The 21,100-nt window shown below is 38.4% G+C and overlaps 1 protein-coding gene across 3 annotated transcripts in view; it reads right to left on the bottom strand.

Annotated features, from left to right (window-relative positions):
* Positions 1-21,100, bottom strand: part of SLC12A6 (solute carrier family 12 member 6) — an 89,017-nt gene that overhangs the window by 54,248 nt on the left and 13,669 nt on the right. The window contains exon 1 of one of the 3 annotated variants that reach the window (XM_022587558.2): positions 15,853-16,182. The exons of the other annotated variants lie outside the window; for them this stretch is intronic. Within the exon in view, the coding sequence (XP_022443266.2) occupies positions 15,853-15,976 (124 nt within the window). The 5' untranslated portion in view covers positions 15,977-16,182. Of the gene's footprint in view, positions 1-15,852; positions 16,183-21,100 lie in introns of those variants that run through there. 3 annotated transcript variants of the gene reach the window in all.

The raw sequence follows: 21,100 nt of genomic DNA on the forward strand, positions 1-21,100 counted from the left end.
TCTATGCAACAGGAATAAAACTACACCACAGAAAATTACTGTGCGGATTAGAGACGGTAGATACACATTAAATTCTAACTATAAAAATAACTGAGATGAGCCATGGAATGATCCTCAAGAGAAATAATAAAAGTTGTAACGCTGCAAATAATCATGGTAAAAATTAGAATTTAGGTAGCTGGAGATATTTCTTGGAACTTTAAACATTTTGCAAATGTACAATAGTACTGAGGAAAATATAGAAGTAATGCGGGTGAACCCTTGGGTTCACTGGCTTAAAATTGTATGGGCACATGGTATTAATCGTTTGATTCACCCAACTTATTTCAAAATTTGATACATTTATAGTTTGGACTAAATATGCATTAACACATGATTTGAGATTTTTAGATGAGTACAATAGTAATTACCCAAGAGTGCCTGTACTACATTCCCCGTACAAGTTTATTAATGACATCAACTCAAACAATAATAATTTAATTCAGTAAGTTTTAAAGATACCTAAAAGTGTTAGATACTGTGAGGAATAAAAGAATGGGTACATTTCCTGACATTAAGACTCTCATAATCTGGTGGAAGAGTCAAATTCAACATAAAAAACTATGAAAGAGGGACTTCCCTGGTGGCACAGTGGTTAAGAATCTGCCTGCCAATGCAGGGCACATGGGTTCGATCCCTAGTCCAGGAAGATCCCACATGCCGCAGAGCAACTAAGCCTGCGCACCACAACTACTGAGCCTGCGCTCAAGAGCCTCTGAGCCACAACTACTGAGCCCTCATGCCACAACTACTGAAGCCTGCACACGTAGAGTCTGCACTCCGTAACAAGAGAAGCCACCGCCATGAGAAGCCGGCGCACTGCAACGAAGAGTAGCCCCCACTCGCCACAACTAGAGAAAGCCCATGTGCAGCAAGGAAGACCCAACACAGCTATAAATTAATTAATTAATCAATTAAAAATACTATAAAAGAACCCCTCCCCCACTCTGGGCATGAGAAAGTAAAGAGAAGCCCATGCAGTTATGGACAGAGTCAGGGCTGAAAGGGTAGAGATATCAGGAAGAGATAAAGATCACCTACCTAGGATGGTAAATATGGTTCCATTTTTACTATTTGAAAACGTTTAGTAACCACACTATTTCACTTTATTTTTATATTTTGATTACTTCTGTAAGAATACAAGCATTCATAAATATTTATCATAATTTTACACTAAAAGTTTATTAAAATCATTTGTTCTAAACATCTTGGCAGGTTTTGTTTGTTTGTTTGTTTTGTGATACGCAGGCCTCTCACTGTTGTGGCCTCTCCCATTGCAGAGCACAGGCTCCGGACGCACAGGCTCGGTGGCCACGGCTCACGGGCCCAGCCGCTCCGCGGCATGTGGGATCTTCCCAGACCGGGGCACGAACCCGTGTCCCCTGCATCGGCAGGCGGACTCTCAACCACTGCGCCACCAGGGAAGCCCTCTTGGTAAGTTTTTATAACTGTGATTTTAGATTATCAGGACGTGATTCCACCTTCTCCCTACACCCCTACCATTAACCCTGTTACCTGGGAGTTGAAGCAGTTTATCAAATAGAATTTTCTTATGTCTGTTCTAGAATATCTGTAACATCTCTTCAAAACTCAATGATCTCTTTTTTAACAGGCTCAGAGCCTCTGCTTGGCAACAGTATCTAGCAAGATTAAAATCACTTATATTACATCTATTTTTAGTTTATATTTTATTTATAGAGTGGCAAGCACTGCTGGTATTTCATTTGGTGACAAAGTTTCTTATATAAAGGAAAGCAGAAAAGCACTGACAGTGTAGGGAAAAAAAGAATGCAAAAATGATACATAAAAATGGAAAGATTATAAAGATAGTCTCTACGTGGCTCAATTTAGGGAAATTTTCCTACTATCATCATACCAAACCTATACAACAACGTTGTGAGGAAGAATTATTCCCATGTTCCAGAAGAAACTAGCTCAGAAAACGGAAATGATTTGCCCAAGGTGGTAGAGCTGATAACCTGTGGTATTGCCTTTAGTGCTGCAAGGGTCCAAAGGAGAAGAGTAACATGGACTGAGAGAGCAGGAGCTTTAAGTAAAACTTTTAAAAACCTTAAAAATCATGGAGAACTCAAAATCATAGGAGAGGAATAAACACGGCACATGTCTGGGATCATCTTGGAAGAGTTGGGTCCTATCAGGAAAAGTCTTGACATCTAAGGAAGATGAAAAACAACTAAAATTCTCTGTGTGGAAGTCTAAAAATAAAAGTGGTATTTTAGGTAAGAAAATAAGAGTGTAATATGTGAATGAAATGAATTCCAGATTTATCAGAGATCAGCAGGCATGATCATTGCTAGGCCACTGTAGTTTTTCCATGTGCTAACACGCATCTCTAGCATGGTCTGTCTCTAGGTGGTTGTTATTATTAGTATTAGTTCAACCAATACTCTGAAAGCCTACTCTATGTCAGGTGATGTGCTAGGCACTATAGATACCAAAAGAGTAACCCTTTGTTCTCAAGAATTTCGAGAGGAAATATGTAAATAATTATGAAAATAAAAATAATTGTTATAGTATAGGTACAAATACTGTGGGAATCAAAAAGGAAGTTAAACAAAATAAAGTGGTGCTCAGGGATGGTGTCAAGGGGATAACTGAGCTAAATCTTGAAGGATGGGTAGTTTATCAAAAAGCAGAATGGGGGCTTCCCTGGTGGCGCAGTGGTTGAGAGTCCGCCTGCCGATGCAGGGGACATGGGTTCGTGCCCCGGTCCGGGAAGATCCCACATGCCGCGGAGCGGCTGGGCCCGTGAGCCATGGCCGCTGAGCCTGCGCGTCTGGAGCCTGTGCTCCGCAACGGGAGAGGCCACAGCAGCGAGAGGCCCGCGTACCACAAAAAAAAAAAAAAAAAAAAAAAAAAAAGCAGAATGGGTGAGAGAAAATGGACAAGGGGAGACGTTCTAGTCAGAGGGATTGACAATGAGGACATAGCTACTTGAGAAGTTCTGGAGATAACATAGGAAATATACACATAATAATATACCTGTATACAATATTAGGTATATATTATACCTAATACATAATGGTATATAATGTTATATTAGTCTATAATACCATACATATAAATAAATGTATTGTACCTAACATATAATATATACCTAATTGATAGGAAAGGAGATTTTAAAAATTGATTTAAAAAGTGGGTAAGATAAGAAGCAGAACCAGTCAGCATATATGTTTCCAACTTTTGATTCTTCCCCTTTCTCATTCATCAATTGTGGCTTCCACACCAACTCTTCTTTCCATTACCCCGCCACCATTTAGAGTCTCATTCTTCACACCTTGGACCATTAAAATAGTCAATTATTCTCCCTGCCACCGATTCTCCTATCGTCAAACAATCCTGCATTTTCCTCCCTATTAATTCTGCCTTTATCAGGTTGCTTTATTGTTTTAAAAATAAACACTTTCAAAGATCTCCAAGTTAAAGTGCCAGGAGTGCCCAACCATTTTGTGAAGAGACGATCATTCTCACTTCTTGTTTATATATATCGTGACATCATGTGTGGGGTACTGATTCAAGTCCCTTCACGGAAAGGAAAGGGTTGCCTTTGCAGGCTCTGTCTCCGCTCCTACTGTCAGTTTTCAGGCTGGGAGTAGTAGTGGTAATGGTGGTGGTAGCAGAGGCTAATGGCTTAAACAGCCATAAATAGATCCCGGTTTACTTGTTTGAATCCCTTGGCTTATAGGATGAACTCCAAAAACCTAATCCTGGCTTTCAAGTCCCTTTATAATCTAGCACTAGTTTACTCCTCTCTAACCTTATCATTTGCTGTTTTTAGTCATGAACTCTCTGCTCCACACTCTCTGGAATGCTTTGAGCCTTGATTCTAGATGCATGCATCTTTGTTTGTATCACTTTTTCATTGAAAATTTCCCTCTCTTTTGTCTCCACTTACCTGACTGCTATATCTTTCAAAGGCTCAATTCAAATGCTTCTTCTTCCTTAGCCCCATCCTGAGGTTTAATCTTCTAAAAGGTTTAATCTTCCTCTGAACTGTTGGGTATATACTGCCTTGTATTGTCTTTTAATTAACAAACCTATTAATTCAACAAATAAGTTTTGTTAAAACTCTTCTAAAATATATGGGAGTAAATCCACTGGAAGTTGAAGAGCTCATGTGAGATGAACATGGTTGTGATTTTAATGCAGTTTGTAACACTTGGAAGATAGCAAGAATAATAGCAAAAAGCAGATTTAATGAAGCTCACAGTGTAAAGATAAAGACAGTTTCTTAGACCAAATCCACAAACTGATTAGCCAAGAAAAGTATAAATGACAGAAGAGGGCAGTACTCACACAGTTAAAAATCATAGAAAAACCTCACCAAGAAGTACAAAGAGGAAAAGATTGTTTGGGGATTGTTGCAAACATTCAAGAGATCGTTGATACCTTACGTCCTTCTTTGGCTTTATGGATGATCCAAATTATTTTTCACGCACTGTAGACAAACATATTTCATGTTTTCTTCATTTTACAATAAAAGATGGTTTTGGAAGGATAAGGCCTGACCATATAGACTACCTCCTTAACAAAAAGGGAAGGGAATTGACCCAAACATTCAAATTCTAAGGAGCTACAGAGCTAAGGAATTAAGAAGCTGAAGCTTTGCATTATGGGGACTAAGAGGATATGGTAAACATTTCTGATATTTTACGAGTCTTTATTGATTTTATGTCATTGGTAAAAGGACAACTGCTTAATGCAAGCTGAATTTAACATTTTCTAGATTTTCAAACATACAGAGAAATTAAAATAGAAACTACTGTACATGCTGCAATTTAAAAAGTCTGTTTCTAGTGTGTATGTATGTGAATATACACATGAACACATACATGTATGTGTTTTGATTAGTAAATGTGTAATGATCTTCTATAATTTAAAAAATATATATAAATATGGAATCTTACAGTATGTAACCTTTTATTTTGAGACTGGCTGCTTTCATTCAGCATAAGGCCTTCGAGATTCATGCAAGTTGTTTCATGTACCAGTACTTAGTCCCTTCATTTAAAAACATTTATTGAGATACACTTTACATACCATATAATTCACCCACTTAGTGTTCAATTCAATGTTTCTTAATATATTCACATTGTTGTGCAACTATCACCACAATCTAATTTTACATTTTAGTTCCCCTGTCCCCTTCCAAGAATGCCTGTACCCATTAGCAGTCAATCTCCATCTCACTCCCACCTTGCCCAGTCCACAGCAACGAAGAATCTACTTTTTTTGTCTCCATAAATTTGCCTATTCTGGACATTTCATATAAATGAAATCATATGTGGTCTTTTGTGACTGGCTTCTTTCATTTTGCATAACACTTTCAAGGTTCTTCTATATAGTAGCAATGCATCTGTATTTCATTTGTTTTTACTGCCAGATAATACCCCATTATATGGATATACCACATTTTATTTATCTATTTATCACTTAGTGGACATTTGGGTTGTTTCTATCATTGGGGCTATCATGGATAATGCTGCAATGAACATTCCTGTACTATTTCTTGTGTGGACATATATTCTCATTTTGAGTATATAACTAGAAGTGGAACTGCAAGATCATATGGTAACTCTATATTTAACTTCTTGAAGGACTGCCAAACTGTTTTTCAAAGTGGTTGCACCATTTTATGTTCCCACCTAAGTATATAAGGGGCTCAATTTTTCCACATCCTTGTCAACACTTTTTATTGTCCATTTTTTTTAATCAGAACCATCCTAGTGGATGTGAAGTGGCACCTCACTGTGGTTTTGATGTGCATTTCCCTGATGACTAATGTGCTTAAATGTGCTTACTGGCACTTTTTCCTCTCATCTCCATTTGGAAAGCTCTTACCTCTTTTTCCTCCCACAATTTTGAGGTTTTGCTTTGACTTATTTAGTACTTTTACATCATAAATATTATTGAATTGTTCCCTGAAGTATGTCCCTTTTGATTAGAGTCCTTACTTAGCATTCATATAACATTCCCAAAGAGTCTGTCATTTTCCACTTTTTCTATCCCTTTCATTTTTATTTGGTTAAAAACCTTTCTTAAATATTCTCAGAGAGGTTAAGCGGGTAATACACTCTCTAAAGTTACATTTATGACATAGTTCCCCCTTGTAGAGGGGATGATATCTTCACTGCAAATAGGGATTTCTGATTATAGCCTTTTTCTCTTGGTAATCTATGGATACTCTTCCACTGTCTCCTAATTCCCAGTGTTGTGGATTAGAATTCTGATGTGAGCCTTATACTTTATAGGTATACCATGTTCTGTCTGGAAGCCTCCAAAATGAATCCCTGGAGTTCAAAAATTTTACCAGGATAAGCCTAGGTGTGTTTTTTCCAACACTGAGGTCTTTCCTGGAACATCAATCTGCATAATGAGCTCCTTCTTTAGCTCAGGAAAAATTTATTTATTTATTTAATTACTGCTTCTCTTCCATTTGTTCCTTTTTCTGTAAATTATATTAGCCATGTTAGGTGTCCTGAATCTATTCTCCAAGTCTCTTACTTTTTTTCAATCTATTTGTATTTTTGGCTCTGGGCTTCGACTATTCCAGGCCATTAAATGATCATATTCATTCCTTTATTCAATAATTATGGACTGGGTGCTTACCATGTGCAAGACTGTGTTCTAGACATTGGGCATTGACAAAAGATCAGCAGGTATACGAGAGAAAATATTCCTGCTCTTATTGTGCTTACATTTTAGTGGAGATTTTTTTTTTAAGTGTATGTGCATGGATTGAAAGTCAGGTGGTAATAAGTATTTAGATGGGAAATCATGCTTTTGCTCCATAATTCTTTTTTGTACTTCACTTGAACTTCCTTAAGTGCTCCTATTGTTTATTATTTTCATATTCAAGTTACTGTCTCCTCTGGCATTTCTATTTAGTTGGTCTACTGCATTGTTTAAGTGCTTTTTCTCTTTCTAGTTGCCTGGCTTCCCCAGATGAGTACTTTTTCTTTGTTACTTCAGAGGGGCTTAGGTTTCATTGTTGGAGGACCACCGGTAGGAGCAGTCTCAAGAGAACAGAAAGGCAAAGCAGCCTCTACCCCTGTAGATGGGCAGGGCAGCAGGCCAGCTGCCAGCCCTGTGGAGGCCCAGGAGGAAGGCTCCCGGCTCTCAGGTCTCCTTACATCTCCCATCCTCAGGGATAGGGAGATAGCAGTCCCTGCCTCTTTCCCTTTCTCCCCACTAGGGGAGTCCATGGATCTCTACCAAACCAAGCTCTTTTCTGGATCTGCCATTCTTATCCTCACTCTGAGGGTCTTCCAGCCCTTGAGGAACAAGTCCTGGGTCAGCTCTCCCTGATAGAGCTCCCACAGAGCTCAGGCCTCACTTGTTCATCAGGTCCAGGGGTCATCTGGCTCAAGAGTGGCAGATACAGGCTGGAATTAGTAACAGAAGGATAGGGAGATTTCACCTTCCCAGAACCCTCTCTGAAAAGTAAGTCCTGGTTACAGACTAATCCTAAAAACATTCAAATCTTGGCAAAGAAGTCAACATTTTAAAAAGCCTCTGCGAGGTCCAGAGGGTTGTATCATGTTCAGCTACTGTCCTAAATGTTAAACTCTGAGAAATAAGGAAGACCTTAATGTTAGTTGGATTTAAAGGATATTGACTAGATGGATGAATCTCAATCACGTTTTATAAAAGCAATCAGACAAAAGAAAGTGCATACTGTATGATTCCATTCATATAAAATTATGGAAAATGAAAACTAATGTACTATAGTGACAGAAAGCAGATCAGTGGTTGCCTGGGGGCCAGGGAATTAGGTGAGTGGGTTATAAAAGGGTAAGAGGAAACTTCTAGAGGTGATGAAAATGTTATCTTGACTATGATAATTGTTACAGGAGTGTTATGTTAAAACTCATCAAACTGTACACTTTAAATATGTGCAGTTTATTTTATGTCAATTATACCTCAATAAAACGTTAAAAGAAGAGGTTTTTTTGTTTGTTTGTTTTTTGGGCTTTTTTTGGTCATGCCCTGTGGCTTGCAGAATCTTAGTTCCCCAACCAGGGATCGAACCCGTGTTCCCTGCAGTGGAAGCCCCAACCACTGGGCCACCAGGGAATTCCCAAAAGAAGTACTGACTGGGAAGAACATTTGTAATTTACATCACTAAGGGCTGATATCCCTAAATATAAAGAAAATCTAAAAATAAAGAAAAACACTAACAGGTAAGAGAAATGAACAGAAAGTTGCTGAGCTTTTGAGAGTTTGAAATTTTCCATAATAAAAAATACATATAATTTTCAAAAAAATATTAAAACACTGTCCCTCACCCTCATACAATACACAATACAATTGAAGAGATACAAATATACTTACAAAGCTGTCACACGTTTGGAGCACACTGCAACGTATATTTGAGTGGTGATGAACACTGAATGATGAAATGATCAAAGCTGGGGTAGAGGATCAGGCAAGTCATCCTGGAGGAAATGAGTATGAGCCTAGTCTTGAGGTAATGTGGGTTTGTGTAATTTTTTAATGGCAGACAGGGAGTAGAAAGCAGAAGAGAGTTCATATGAAGAAAAATATATGGACAAAGGCAATGTGGTGGTGGAAAATGAAGATAGTTTCTGAAAAGGACTCGGTTCACCATTTCTAATACAACCATGTAAATCTCTTGCCACAAAAAGGTTATATGATGCAGTGTAAAGAACACACAGGAAAGGAAATGAGATCCAGTTCAGTGTATGAGGGTTTGGAATGGATCAAAATCATTTATGTTATTTATGTACCACATTCAATCTTGGCCATGTCTATGCTCTACCTATATTAGTATTTTTCTTTAAACAGACTTGTGTTTTTACCTAGATTCATTCTAAATAAGATCCACGAAATGAAATATTACAATTTTTTCTAATACACTAAAATAAACACATCTTTCATGCCTTTAGCAGCATATTTATTCTTAAGGTTATATTAAAATTTAATTCTTTCACCTACTCCATATGCTCATTTTTCTCCCCACCAATAACCCTTAGGTGCATCTCCCTTGAAAGTCAAGGAGTGGAGGGCTACTAAAAGACTGTCAGATTGAGCCAGGTTCCTTACCTGTTCATATCTCTCAATTTTTAGCATCGTTTGATAGAATATCCTACATTTGGAAATATTCTACACCAAATAAAAAAGCAATCCAACACATGAAACTTAGAAGCAACAAGTAACTTTCAATTAATTTTGAAAAATCCACGAAGACAAAAGAAATAGAACCTAAGAAGCATTAGTAACTACTGAGAAAATAGAGCAGCCTACTTCAGAAAACATAACATGTTTAAACATGTGTTTAAAGTAGAGAGACAGTGTGGTGTGATGACAAGAAAAACTGTTTTAAGATCACAGAGACCTTACTTTGAATTCCACATTTACCACTTAAACAAACTACTTAAATTTCTTGGCACTTCGCTTTCTTCATCTCTAAAATGATGATAATAGTTACCTGTCCTGGTTGTTGTGAGGATTAAATAAGCCAATATTTGTAAAGCATCTGTAGGTGGTCAACAATTATTACTATAGTACTGATGACATTTTTACTTGTTTCCTCTTTCAACCTGGCAAAATCAAGAGATGCTACAGTCTTTAAACTTACCAGCTTATAATCAATTTTGTAACCTATGCTGTATGTCCAAATTCAGTTGGAAATTTGAAAACCTTTTGAATACTTTACAATATGCTAAAATTACACTCAATAAGTTTTTATAATCCTAAACTAAATGTTGCTTTGAGTATAGAATATAAAAATATTAAGCAATATGTATGTGTATATATTTTGGAGAAACTTTATCTTTATCAATTTAAACCAGTTCTACTCTGGTATATTTCCTTTTTTTTTTTTGGCCACACCACACTGCATGTGGGATCTTAGTTCCCTGACCAGGGATGGAAACCGCGCCCCTTGCATTGGAAGTGTGAAGTCTTAACCAGCGGACTGCCAGGGAAGTCCCTGGTATATTTCCTGTGGGGCAAAGCATGGAGTCTTTTTTTTTTTTAATAAATAAAATAAATAAATTTATTTAAAAAAAAAGAATACAAACATACTTTTATTTTCTCCCATTCTTTAAAAAAACAAAACAAAAACCTCTTGTCTTCCACTGGACAAACTGGGAACAATCTGAATATTGAAAATAATCATTATCCTAACTAATTATAATACAAAACATAAATAAAAACCTTAAGCCCATAATGATACTCAAAAACAAGGAAGAATTAAAACAAAACAAAAAAACCCCTTGGTCACTACTGTGGCACCTACTCCATAATTATTTATTCTGAAAATACAGGAAAATAATTAAGGTTTATCCAGCCTGATTAAGATGAACTTCAGCTCAAAAGCATGTAGTGTTAATCACTGGGCCGCCAGGGAAATCCCTGGTATATTTTCTATGCGGCACAAGTAGCTGAGTACACAGAGGGTCAGTATGTTAAGCAAGAAAAATCTGGGGAGTGAGAGATTCTAAAAGAATCGGTGATAAATTGTGAATCACTATATTGTACACCTGTAACTTATGTAATATTGTACATCAACTATATTTCAACCAAAAAACCCTAAATAAACAAAAAATTGGTGACAACAGTATTGAAATGGGGAACGAAAGTGTTGTCACTTTCATTGTCTGTGCATAACATGAATATGACAAAGAAGGGTTAACGATCTAAACAAAGTTTTACGATGTACAGAACTGAAGGCAATCAGTCTCAAATTTGTATTGTATTAAGGTCTTAGATAGAGTTAAAAAAAAAACATGGTGAAAAGAATTGGGAAGATATTTCGGGAGGTGTTAGTCTTTCTGACAATGATGGAATATTGGGGGGCGGGGCAGGGGGCAGAAAAACATGCCTCATGAAGCCGAGTTTAAGGATAAACTTTTGACCCTGAGATTTTAAAATATGCAGATCTGAATTTCTGTTAGTTGTGTTGATAAAAAAAAAAAAAAACCCATGTGAATAGTTAAAAAGCTTTTAAATCTTTACTACAGAAAAGATTTTTTTATCAATACAAAGAAGCTCTTCAGTTGTCTATTTCAACTTATTTTAATATTAGTAAATAAAAAGGTAGATATATCACCTTCCTTAGGACATAAACTTTCACGGGTAACAAGCAGAACTAATGTTTAGGTAACAGTTTAACATCTTGAGGGTTCTTAATAAAATTTAAACTCCATTTAACATGAAATCTTTCTCCATAGTATGCACTCATGCCATTTGGATTACTAAGAGTTAATGTTTGGAGATGCTGTTCAATACCAATATAAAGTTCCCTTCTTTTCTGTTATAGGTTTGTCTCTGAAAATTTCCTTATAAATCTTTCAATCTGCTATCTGTATCACGTGAAGGCAAGCCCAGCAGTTAAAATCTGCCCAATCCATAGACACTATAAGATCTGATGCGGGAATTCCCTGGTGGTCTAGTGGTTAGGACTCGGCGCTTTCACTGTGGAGGCCCAGGTTCAACCCCTGGTCGGGAGACTAAAATCCCACAAGCCGCACAGTGTGGTGTAAAAAAAAAAAAAAAAAAAAAAAATCTGATGAGTGAGGGAGATCTGGAACAATTATTACACAGAAATATTTAAACTCAATAAATATTTAAATAAATGAATGAATGTAACATTTATACCTGATTAAGTAAACGCAATAAACAGTAAAACTCTTGCATTATTCCCGTAAAAAAAAATCACAGGGCTTCCCTGGTGGCGCAGTGGTTGAGAGTCCGCCTGCCCATGCAGGGGACACAGGTTCGTGCCCCGGTCCGCGAAGATCCCACATGCCGCGGAGCGGCTGGGCCTGTGAGCCATGGCCGCTGAGCCTGCGCGTCCGGAGCCTGTGCTCCACAATGGGAGAGGCCACAACAGTGAGAGGCTCACGTACCGCAAAAAAAAAAAATAATCACAGATTTCATAATGTTTACATCAAACCGTATGACCCATGCACATTAAGAGATAAAGCAACTTTCTCTTATTTTTCAAAAGCCAGGACTTGGCATCATGGTGAGATGGGAAGCACATAAAATTTAGTAATTTTGAACACAGGCTCTGCTACTACTCACCATGTAGCTTTAGGCAAGTTGCTGTCAACAGCCTCAGTTTCGTTATCTCTGAAAAGGTAATAACAGGGACTTCCCTGGTGGCGCAGTGGTTAAGACTCCCCAGCTCCCAATGCAGAGGGCCCGGGTTCGATCCCTGGTCAGGGAACTAGATTCCACATGCATGCTGCAACTAAGAGCCAGCGAGCCACAACTAAGGAGCCTTCATGCCGCCACTTAGAGCCGGCACAACAAAATAAATAAAATAAATATTAAAAAAATAAATAAAACCACCACAACAGGGATTAAAAAAAAAAAGGCAATAACACCCACTATCCCACAGAATGGGGAGAGGATAAAATTGATTAACACTTCACTAAGTAGCCTCATCCCTTAGCTCTCTTTACCACATGACCATGTGCTAACTACTTTAAACTTCTGTTTCCCACATGCTCTACACCTTCCTCTTATTCCTTCTAATTGTTCCTACTGCTTGCAATCTCCTTGTCTAGACCTGCCTTCAAGAATCAGTTGTGTCCCATCCTCTGAGATACCTGTCCAGGGTCCCCTCTGGGCAATATTATAATCCTCTCCAGAATTTGTGATCCAAAGCGGTTTCTTTTTGTTTTTATTAAACTATTAATCACAATATAATAAGTAAATGGTAGCTCTTATTTTTGAGTGTTGTGTCACACACGTGTTAAGTGCTTTATGTTCATTTTCCCATTAATTCACAACCACCCTGTGAAGTAAGTAGTACTGTTATTCCCTTTATCAATGAGTAAAGTAAGGCTTAGAAAAGTTAAATAACTTGCCCAAAGTCACTCAAGTAATAATTAATACATATTATCACTGCTACTAATTAGTAATAATTAGTAGGACTGGGATTCAAAGCCAGGTGCATGGCTCCAAAGCCATTCTGCTGCCTTTGGTGGGGAACTTATACTTCCTCTGCCTTCGTAGCCTTAGGAAAAAAGTACACCTGGCATAAACATGTGAATAAAAAAAGGAAAAGAACAAGTCTGTACACTGAGTTGCCTATTGTGTGTAATTCACCTGGACGTGGAGGTACAAAATTATCCAACAAGATCTCTACCCTCAAGCAGCCTACGGTCAGTCTATCTGGGAGAGAGACTAGTGAACAGGTGATTGCAATACAGTGTGGTACATGCTATTTCTAAGGACAGGCTTCAGAGAAAACATAGGAGAGGGCACCTAAACTGGACGGGAGGAGGAATATAGTCAAGAAAGATGTTAGGTTAAGTCTGAGTTTCTGCTTTTCCCTTCAAAACCAAAATTAAGTAGGATTTTACTAGACTGGCATTCTAGTAGCTGGCATGGTAGGGATGAATGTACTTTTTGTTAAAACTGAAGTATAGTTGACTTACAATATTATATTAGTTTCAGGTGTACAACATAGTGATTTGATATTTTTATACATTACAAAAGGATCACCACAACGTACATCTTTTTAAAATTAGTTTAGATTATGTCTACATTTATATTTCTATTTTATCTCAAATTACCTGTCTAGTTCAAATAAATATCATCTTCTAAAAAAACACATTTTAAAGGATGATCTGCTTTCTAAATATGTTCAATTTATATGACAGTACATCATATTTTTCTCTCCTTACAAAGGAGAAACAATAAAAAAAAGGGACTGGTCCATAACTGGCTAGTATGAGAAGTGCTTGCAACAAAACCACAATCCATTTAGGATTTTAACTCAGAAGAACAAGTGGCTACAACTTATCACATCTCAAGTAACTGCTCCAAAACCACTATCTATCCTCAAGAACATTTTACTAAGCAAAAACCAAACCAAACCAAAACAAAAACAAAAAAACACAAACCAAAAAAACTGAGGTTTTCCCCATATACGTTTCCTTCCTTTTTTCCCCGTCTAATTTAACCCTACAATAATGGTATACAATTTAGATAATGGATTTCCATCAGTTGTTCACTTACCAAACAATAGTTCATTCAAGTGGATACTTTCTGGGCTGTCATGGAAAACGCCAAAATAAAAGGCCTTATTAAATTCGAGTTAGATTATATCTGTCACTTCTTGTCTAAAACAATTACTATGAAAGAAAATAAATTAAGCCTAGCACTGTCACTTATTACAATGTTGGTTGCTATAAAATTTTTTTTACCAGTTTTCTAGGTGGTTACTAATAGATTAAATGATTTCAACACTGTTCTAATCTGAAGAAAGCAGATTTCCCCAAACATTATGGGACCAGTAAGGATGAAATAATAAAATAAAGTAGAGGTGATAAGGAATGCACTTGTTTGCGTTTTGTGGGATTAGTGAGACAACAGCAAAAACAAAAGCTTAATGGGATTAAAATCTAAGGACAGCAAACACAAACAATCAAGAAAGTGCAGCTTCGAACACACAATCACAAAAGAGAACCTAACTTCTTTAACCTAGAGTTTGCAGAGAATCGGGTTCAAGTACAAAGTAGGTTAACCTTCTTTTCGTTTTTTTTAATTGAAGTATAGTTGATTTACAATGTGTTATTTTCATCTGTACAGCACGATTCAGTTTATATATATATATATATATACACACACTTTTATATGTATTCTTTTTCAGATTCTTTTCCCTTATAGGTTATTACAAAATATTGAGTATAATTCTCTGTGCTACACCGTAGGTCCTTGTTGAGGTTAACCTTACTTTCAACTTATCACCCTATTTATTTAGCAAAATGAAAAATAACCTGGTGGGAAAAAAAAATAACCTGGTGGACAAAGAGTTTCCACAAAACCTTTCTTATCTTCCCCTAGTAAATTCTCTCACTAAGAAAAGATAAACAAATGGAACTTTTCTTGATAAGCCTTATCTTTAAGTTAGAGATTTTTAAAAATTCATGAATGCTTGCTAGGACAAGAGAGGGTCAACAGCAGTTTACAGCAAAGAACTGTGATGTTACTTGCTACAGGGGACAGTTACAATCATGAAATCCAAAGGAATTGTAAGAGATTTTTATTCCCTTAACCTTTATTCACGCACTAGAAGAGTTTTCGACAATTTATGAAACTTACAGACTTAAAATATAGAGGGCTTCAAACTATGGCTGTATTTAATACCATAATGTTAACTCAGATTTTAATGGCATGTTAAAAATTCAAAACCACAATTCCCCCCAGTAAATGTAACTATTCACTTTAGAGAAAATAATAGGGATAATCACATTTGTCAAATTTATTAAACCTGAAGCTATGTTAGTCACCATAATGACCTACTGTACTTTTGTTCTTTCATTAAAGAATTCTCAGACCATTCACTATTGAATTACTGTTCAACTGGTAAACTGAGGCAAAATACTGAATAACTTGCAAAGTCACAAGTGCAAAGTCCACTGTACAAAACTACTGAACCAGGCTCCCTGTTTATGTACTCTTCCAGATATAATTTAAACTGAGCAAAAGATGAATTCTAAATTCCGCATAAATTGCCTCTAACTGTGCCTTTCTTTTTGCTTGAAAACGCTTTTCATACATTGCCACCGATTCAGTTTCACCTGTAGGTAATGAACACAGAACTCATTGTGGGGAAAAACAAACCAGAATGTGAAAAAAGTAAGATAAGTTATCAGATATACAAGGGAGTGAAACAGTTGATTGAAAAGTACTTTAACCACAATACCTTTTCTCCATTCTTAAAAGAGGCATTTTGAATATTTTAGTTACTATTTCTTTCACGAAAACCCCCAGTTTCCCAATGCTCCCACATTGAGTACTCACCTGATTCATCTGAAGGCTGAATCCGGGCTTTTATTTCTGCTAAGCTGGGCTCCCCCTCTTGGGAGACCGATGCTGCTGCCCCCTCCTCTGTATCCTCTACCTTAGTCACGGTGAAGTGCGGCATTGCTGTAGTTAGGAACCCGTGCTCTCCCTATATTTAAGCTTCCTTCCAGTCTACCTTCCCTGCCTACCTCTTCCTTGCTGTGCCCTTTCCGATTCTGATCACTGTCCACAGGAGACCTAGTCTGGGAATCGGGAAGTACTTTCAGCTCACGTGACCTACAGCCCCAAGGGAGTGGAACCTAGAAGACACGCCTTCCACAGTGTTTACCATTCACTTAAAAGGATTAAGCACTCCACCTCTTGCTTATTGTTATTAAACTCTAAGAATCCCAAGAACTGTTTAGGCTGCTTTCCCAGAGCTGCCAATGGCTGGAGAGTGGGCAGAATGCATGGAACTCCGCCCACTCTGTGCTCACCCTCCTGTTTCCTTAAGTTATTTGCACGTCAGTATCTCAACCTCTGCTCTCATATCTCACAGGAGAAAGAAGATTAGGGAACAGTTCATTTTGTAAACTTTTCGTTTTAAAGAAAGACTTACACTTACATTAATTTAGAAAATCAAACTATTTGTAAGCTTCTGTTGTTGCTTTATTTCAAAGCATACTGAAACTACTCATACAAATCAATAAAAGTTTTTTCTTATCTTTCAGATAAGAACATTCACTTGGCAAGTATTTAATGAATATCTATATATTTTATACAAGATATAGTTCTAGATGCTATAGTGTATACAAGGACATCCAAGAAGAGACATTAACTTTCCCGAAAGTCCAAGTTGTTTAAAAGAGCAAAATATTTTTAAAGGGAAGAGTTCAGAATTTTTTGTACTGTACAGAGTTTAAACATTGTGTTTTAAAGAAAAAAAAAACAAGAAAATCCCTGATTAAGAGGTGTACAGTTCCTTCAGCACACACTTAAAATAACATACTTAACTTTATCAGATAACTGTGTTCTCAGCTGATGACTTTAACTACAGGGTATAAGGCCCTATCTCTGCACCTAGACAAGGGAGTTCAGTAACTTGAGCTCTGTGCTATTTTCCATTAATGATGTAATATGAGGGCTTTGTTGTTAGTAACACCTGACAAACAAGACTGCACTGAATTTAAAGAAGAATGATGGTTTATAATCCCCATTTATTCCAGTATATACCACTTCTAAAAGAGAATGAAGCCAATAGTTGTTAAAGACCTACTCTGTGCTCTGCATTGCACTAGAAACTTTCTGTTATGATCTCATTTAATCATCACAGCAACAGAAACATTAGGCTAGGAACTTGCCCAAAGTCACAGAGTTTGTAAATGGTGAAGCCTCACTTAAAAACCCCTAATACTCTTGTTGGTAGGCAGCATAGAAGTTTCATAGAAAGAAAACTCATATACACTTACCTCATTTTATTTCATGGGCTCCTGTTTAACACTGGTTTGTAATCTTGGCAGCACCATTGGTATCACCTGGGGAGATTTTAGAACAACTAATGCCTGGTCCTATCCCAGCTATTCTGATATAATTCCTCTGGAGTAGAACCTGGGAAATAGGACCTGTAAAAGTTCCCTCAGGTGGTTCTAACAGGCAGTCAAGGTTGAGAACTATCAATACTACAAGAGAAACGTTTGTCACCTGAGAAGCCTTTGAAACTGCTTTTTATCTCTGATAGAAACTAAATCAGGTGTGGTAGTGCCCTTGGTGATTTTTCCATATTTACAACTCAGGTAGCTACTCTGCTGATTTACTCAAAGGAACTACCAAATTGTCAGAGTTCAACATTATATTCTAGGTTCCAAATTTATTAATACTTTAGTGCCACTGGATATTTCCAATGGGATCTTACTTTTCATATTTAATTTATTAAGAGAGTTGAACTGTGGCTAATCTTTTATAGTCAGTGGACAGAAACAATGACTCATGTTTATAAATCTATGTACAGCTTGTACACACAAGCCTATGTACAAATGTTATCCTGTCACCTCTCCCCTCTAAAAAAAAAAACCCCAAACTAAGCAAGTAGGAATGTAACAAATTCCTGTTAAAACGATGAGTAATTTATTTACCAACTTGAGAGAGAGCCAACTTACCAATAGTTCTCTCCTAGACTGTACTGTAGATAACAGTGCAGGGGCATAAAATATTCAAGGCAAGTTTAAAGTAATATAGAAAACGTTGGGGGTGGGGAAAGTGGCAAAGAAGAGATGTGTAAGTGCTATATAGGAACAGTGGTTAGACAGAGAAGGTGGGATGTAAGAAACAGCTATTTAAAGTACGACAAACTACCACAAAGAGTATACCATTCCACAGCCACCATGATGGCTAAAACTGGTAAGACTGACAATTTTGGTGAGAATGTGGAATGAAAGGAACTTTCATACATCGTTACTGGAGTGTAAATTGGTTCACCCACTTTGGAAAGGGGTCTGGTACTTTCCCCTATAATCCAACAATTGCACTCCTCGGTATTTACCCCCCTGAATGAAAATAGTATAAGAATGTTCACAGCAGTTTATTAACAACAGGCCAAAATTGGAAACCCAAGTGTATATCCACAGGAGAATGTATAAACTCTGATATATTCATACAAAGGATTACTATTCAGCTATAAAAAGGAATGAACTAGTGTGATACCTACAACAATATAGGTGAATCTCAGAAACATGCTAGGTGAAAGAAGAGTACATAAACAAAAGTTTTTGTTTATGTTTTTTTTGTTAAGAGTACTTAAACAAAAGAGTACATAATATATGGAGCCACTAATAGGAAGTTTTAGAGCTGGCAAAAGTACTGTGGTGCAAAAACAACAGGACAATGGTTGCCTTTGGGGGAATGGAAGTGGAGACGGGGCATGAGAGAACTTCGCAGAGTGATGGTAATATTCCACATCTTGATAGAGTTTAAAGTTCCACAGGTATATGCATTTGTCAAAATTCAGCCAATCTTCACTTAAAATTTGTGTATTTGGGCTTCCCTGGTGGCGCAGTGGTTGAGAGTCCGCCTGCCGATGCAGGGGACACGGGTTCATGCCCCGGCCCGGGAAGATCCCACATGCCGCGGAGCGGCTGGGCCCGTGAGCCACGGCCGCTGGGCCTGCACGTCCGGAGCCTGTGCTCCGCAACGGGAGAGACTGCAACAGTGAGAGCCCCGCATACCGCAAAAAAAAAAAAAAAAAAAAAATTGTGTATTTCATGGTATGAAAAGTTTAACTCAAAAGAAAAAAAGCTGCAAACAGATACTGAATTCTAACTAACAATCTGATTTTGAAGTATTTGGGAAAAATGAACTGATATCTGCAATTTGAACCTTGAAACCTTGAAATGCATATACTAAGATAAATGGATAGATATATGACAGGAGAAGTATTATAAAATACTAATGATAGATTCTGGGTGGTGAGTATACAAGTGTTCACTCTAAGTCTTGCAATTTTCTGTATTTTTGAAATTTTTCATAATAAAATGTTGAAAAAATACAATAAACTGACACCATTATGAAAATGAATAGGCAAGTCAAAGACTGGGAGAAAATATTCATAAAACATATGCTTGGGCTTCCCTGGTGGCGCAGTGGTTGAGAGTCCGCCTGCCGATGCAGGGGACGCGGGTTCGTGCCCTGGTCCAGGAAGATCCCACATGCCGCGAAGCGGCTGGGCCCGTGAGCCATGTCCGCTGAGCCTGTGCGTCCAGAACCTGTGCTCCACAACGGGAGAGGCCACAACAGTGAGAGACCCGCGTACCGCAAAAAAACCCAAAAAACAAAAAAACATATGCTTGACAAAGGACTTGTATTTTGAGTATACAAAAATCCCCTACAACTTAATAATAAAAAGACAACTCAACAGAAAATGAGCAAGGGCTTCCCTGGCGGAACAGAGGTTAAGAATCTGCCTGCCAATGTAGGGGACACAGGTTCGAGCCCTGGTCCGGGAAGGTCCCACATGCCGTGGAGCAACTAAGCCCGTGCACCACAACTACTGAGCCTGTGATCTAGAGCCCATGGGCCACAACTACTGAGCCTGGGGGCCACAACTACTGAGCCCGCATGCCACAACTACTGAAGCCCGTGCACCTAGAGCCCATGCTCCACAACAAGAGAAGCCACCACAATGAGAAGTCTGCACACCGCAACAAAGAGTAGCCCCTGCTCGCCACAACTACAGAAAGCCTGTGCGCAGCAACGAAGACCCAACGCAGCCAAAAATAAATAAATAAAATAAATTTTAAAAAAAGAAAATGAACAAAAGATTCAAACAGACAATTCACAAAGGAAGCTATACACATGGCTAATAGCACTTGAAAAACTGCTCAGTGGCCATCAAGGAAATGCAAATTAAAATTACAATTAAAACTGTTGGCAAGGGGCTTCCCTGGTGGTGCAGTGGTTAAGAATCCGCCTGCCAATGCAGGGGATATGGGTTCGAGCTCTGGTCCGGGAAGATCCCACATGCAGTGGAGCAAATAAGTCCATACACCATAACTACTGAGCCTGCGCTCTAGAGTCGGCAAGCCACAGCTACTGACCCCACGTGCTACAACTACTGAAGCCCGCACGCCTAGAGCCTGTGCTCCGCAACAAGAGAAGCCACTGCAATGAGAAGCCCACGCAACACAAAGAAGAGCGGCCCCCACTTGCCACCACTAGAGAAAGCCTGCGCACAGCAACAAAGACGCAACACAGCCAAAAATAAATAAATAAATCTATAAGAAAAAATTGTTGGCAAGGATGTAGAGCAAATGTTGGTGTGATGACTTTGGAAGAACGTCTGGCAGTTTTGTGGTGTTTTTTTGCAGTATGCGGGCCTCTCACTGTTGTGGCCTCTCCCATTGCGGAGCACAGGCTCCGCGGCCATGGCTCACGGGCCCAGCGGCTCCGTGGCATGTGGGATCTTCCCGGACCGGGGCACGAACCCACGTCCCCCCTGCATCGGCAGGCGGACTCTCAACCACTGCGCCACCAGGGAAGCCCTGGCAGTTTTTTAATAAGTTTAAACATACACTTACCCTATGACCCAACAATTCCTTTTGTTGTTGTTGTTTTTTGTTTTTTGCGGTACGTGGGCCTCTCACTGCTGTGGCCTCTCCCGTTGCGGAACTCAGCGGCCATGGCTCACGGGCCCAGCCGCTCCGCAGCATGTGGGATCTTCCCGGACCGGAGCACGAACCCACGTCCCCTGCATCGGCAGGCAGACTCTCAACCA

This window comes from Delphinapterus leucas, chromosome 2, assembly GCF_059928025.1.
Source record: "Delphinapterus leucas isolate spDelLeu-1000000601 "Yukka" chromosome 2, BTC_Dleu_Yukka2, whole genome shotgun sequence".
NCBI lineage: Eukaryota > Metazoa > Chordata > Mammalia > Artiodactyla > Monodontidae > Delphinapterus > Delphinapterus leucas.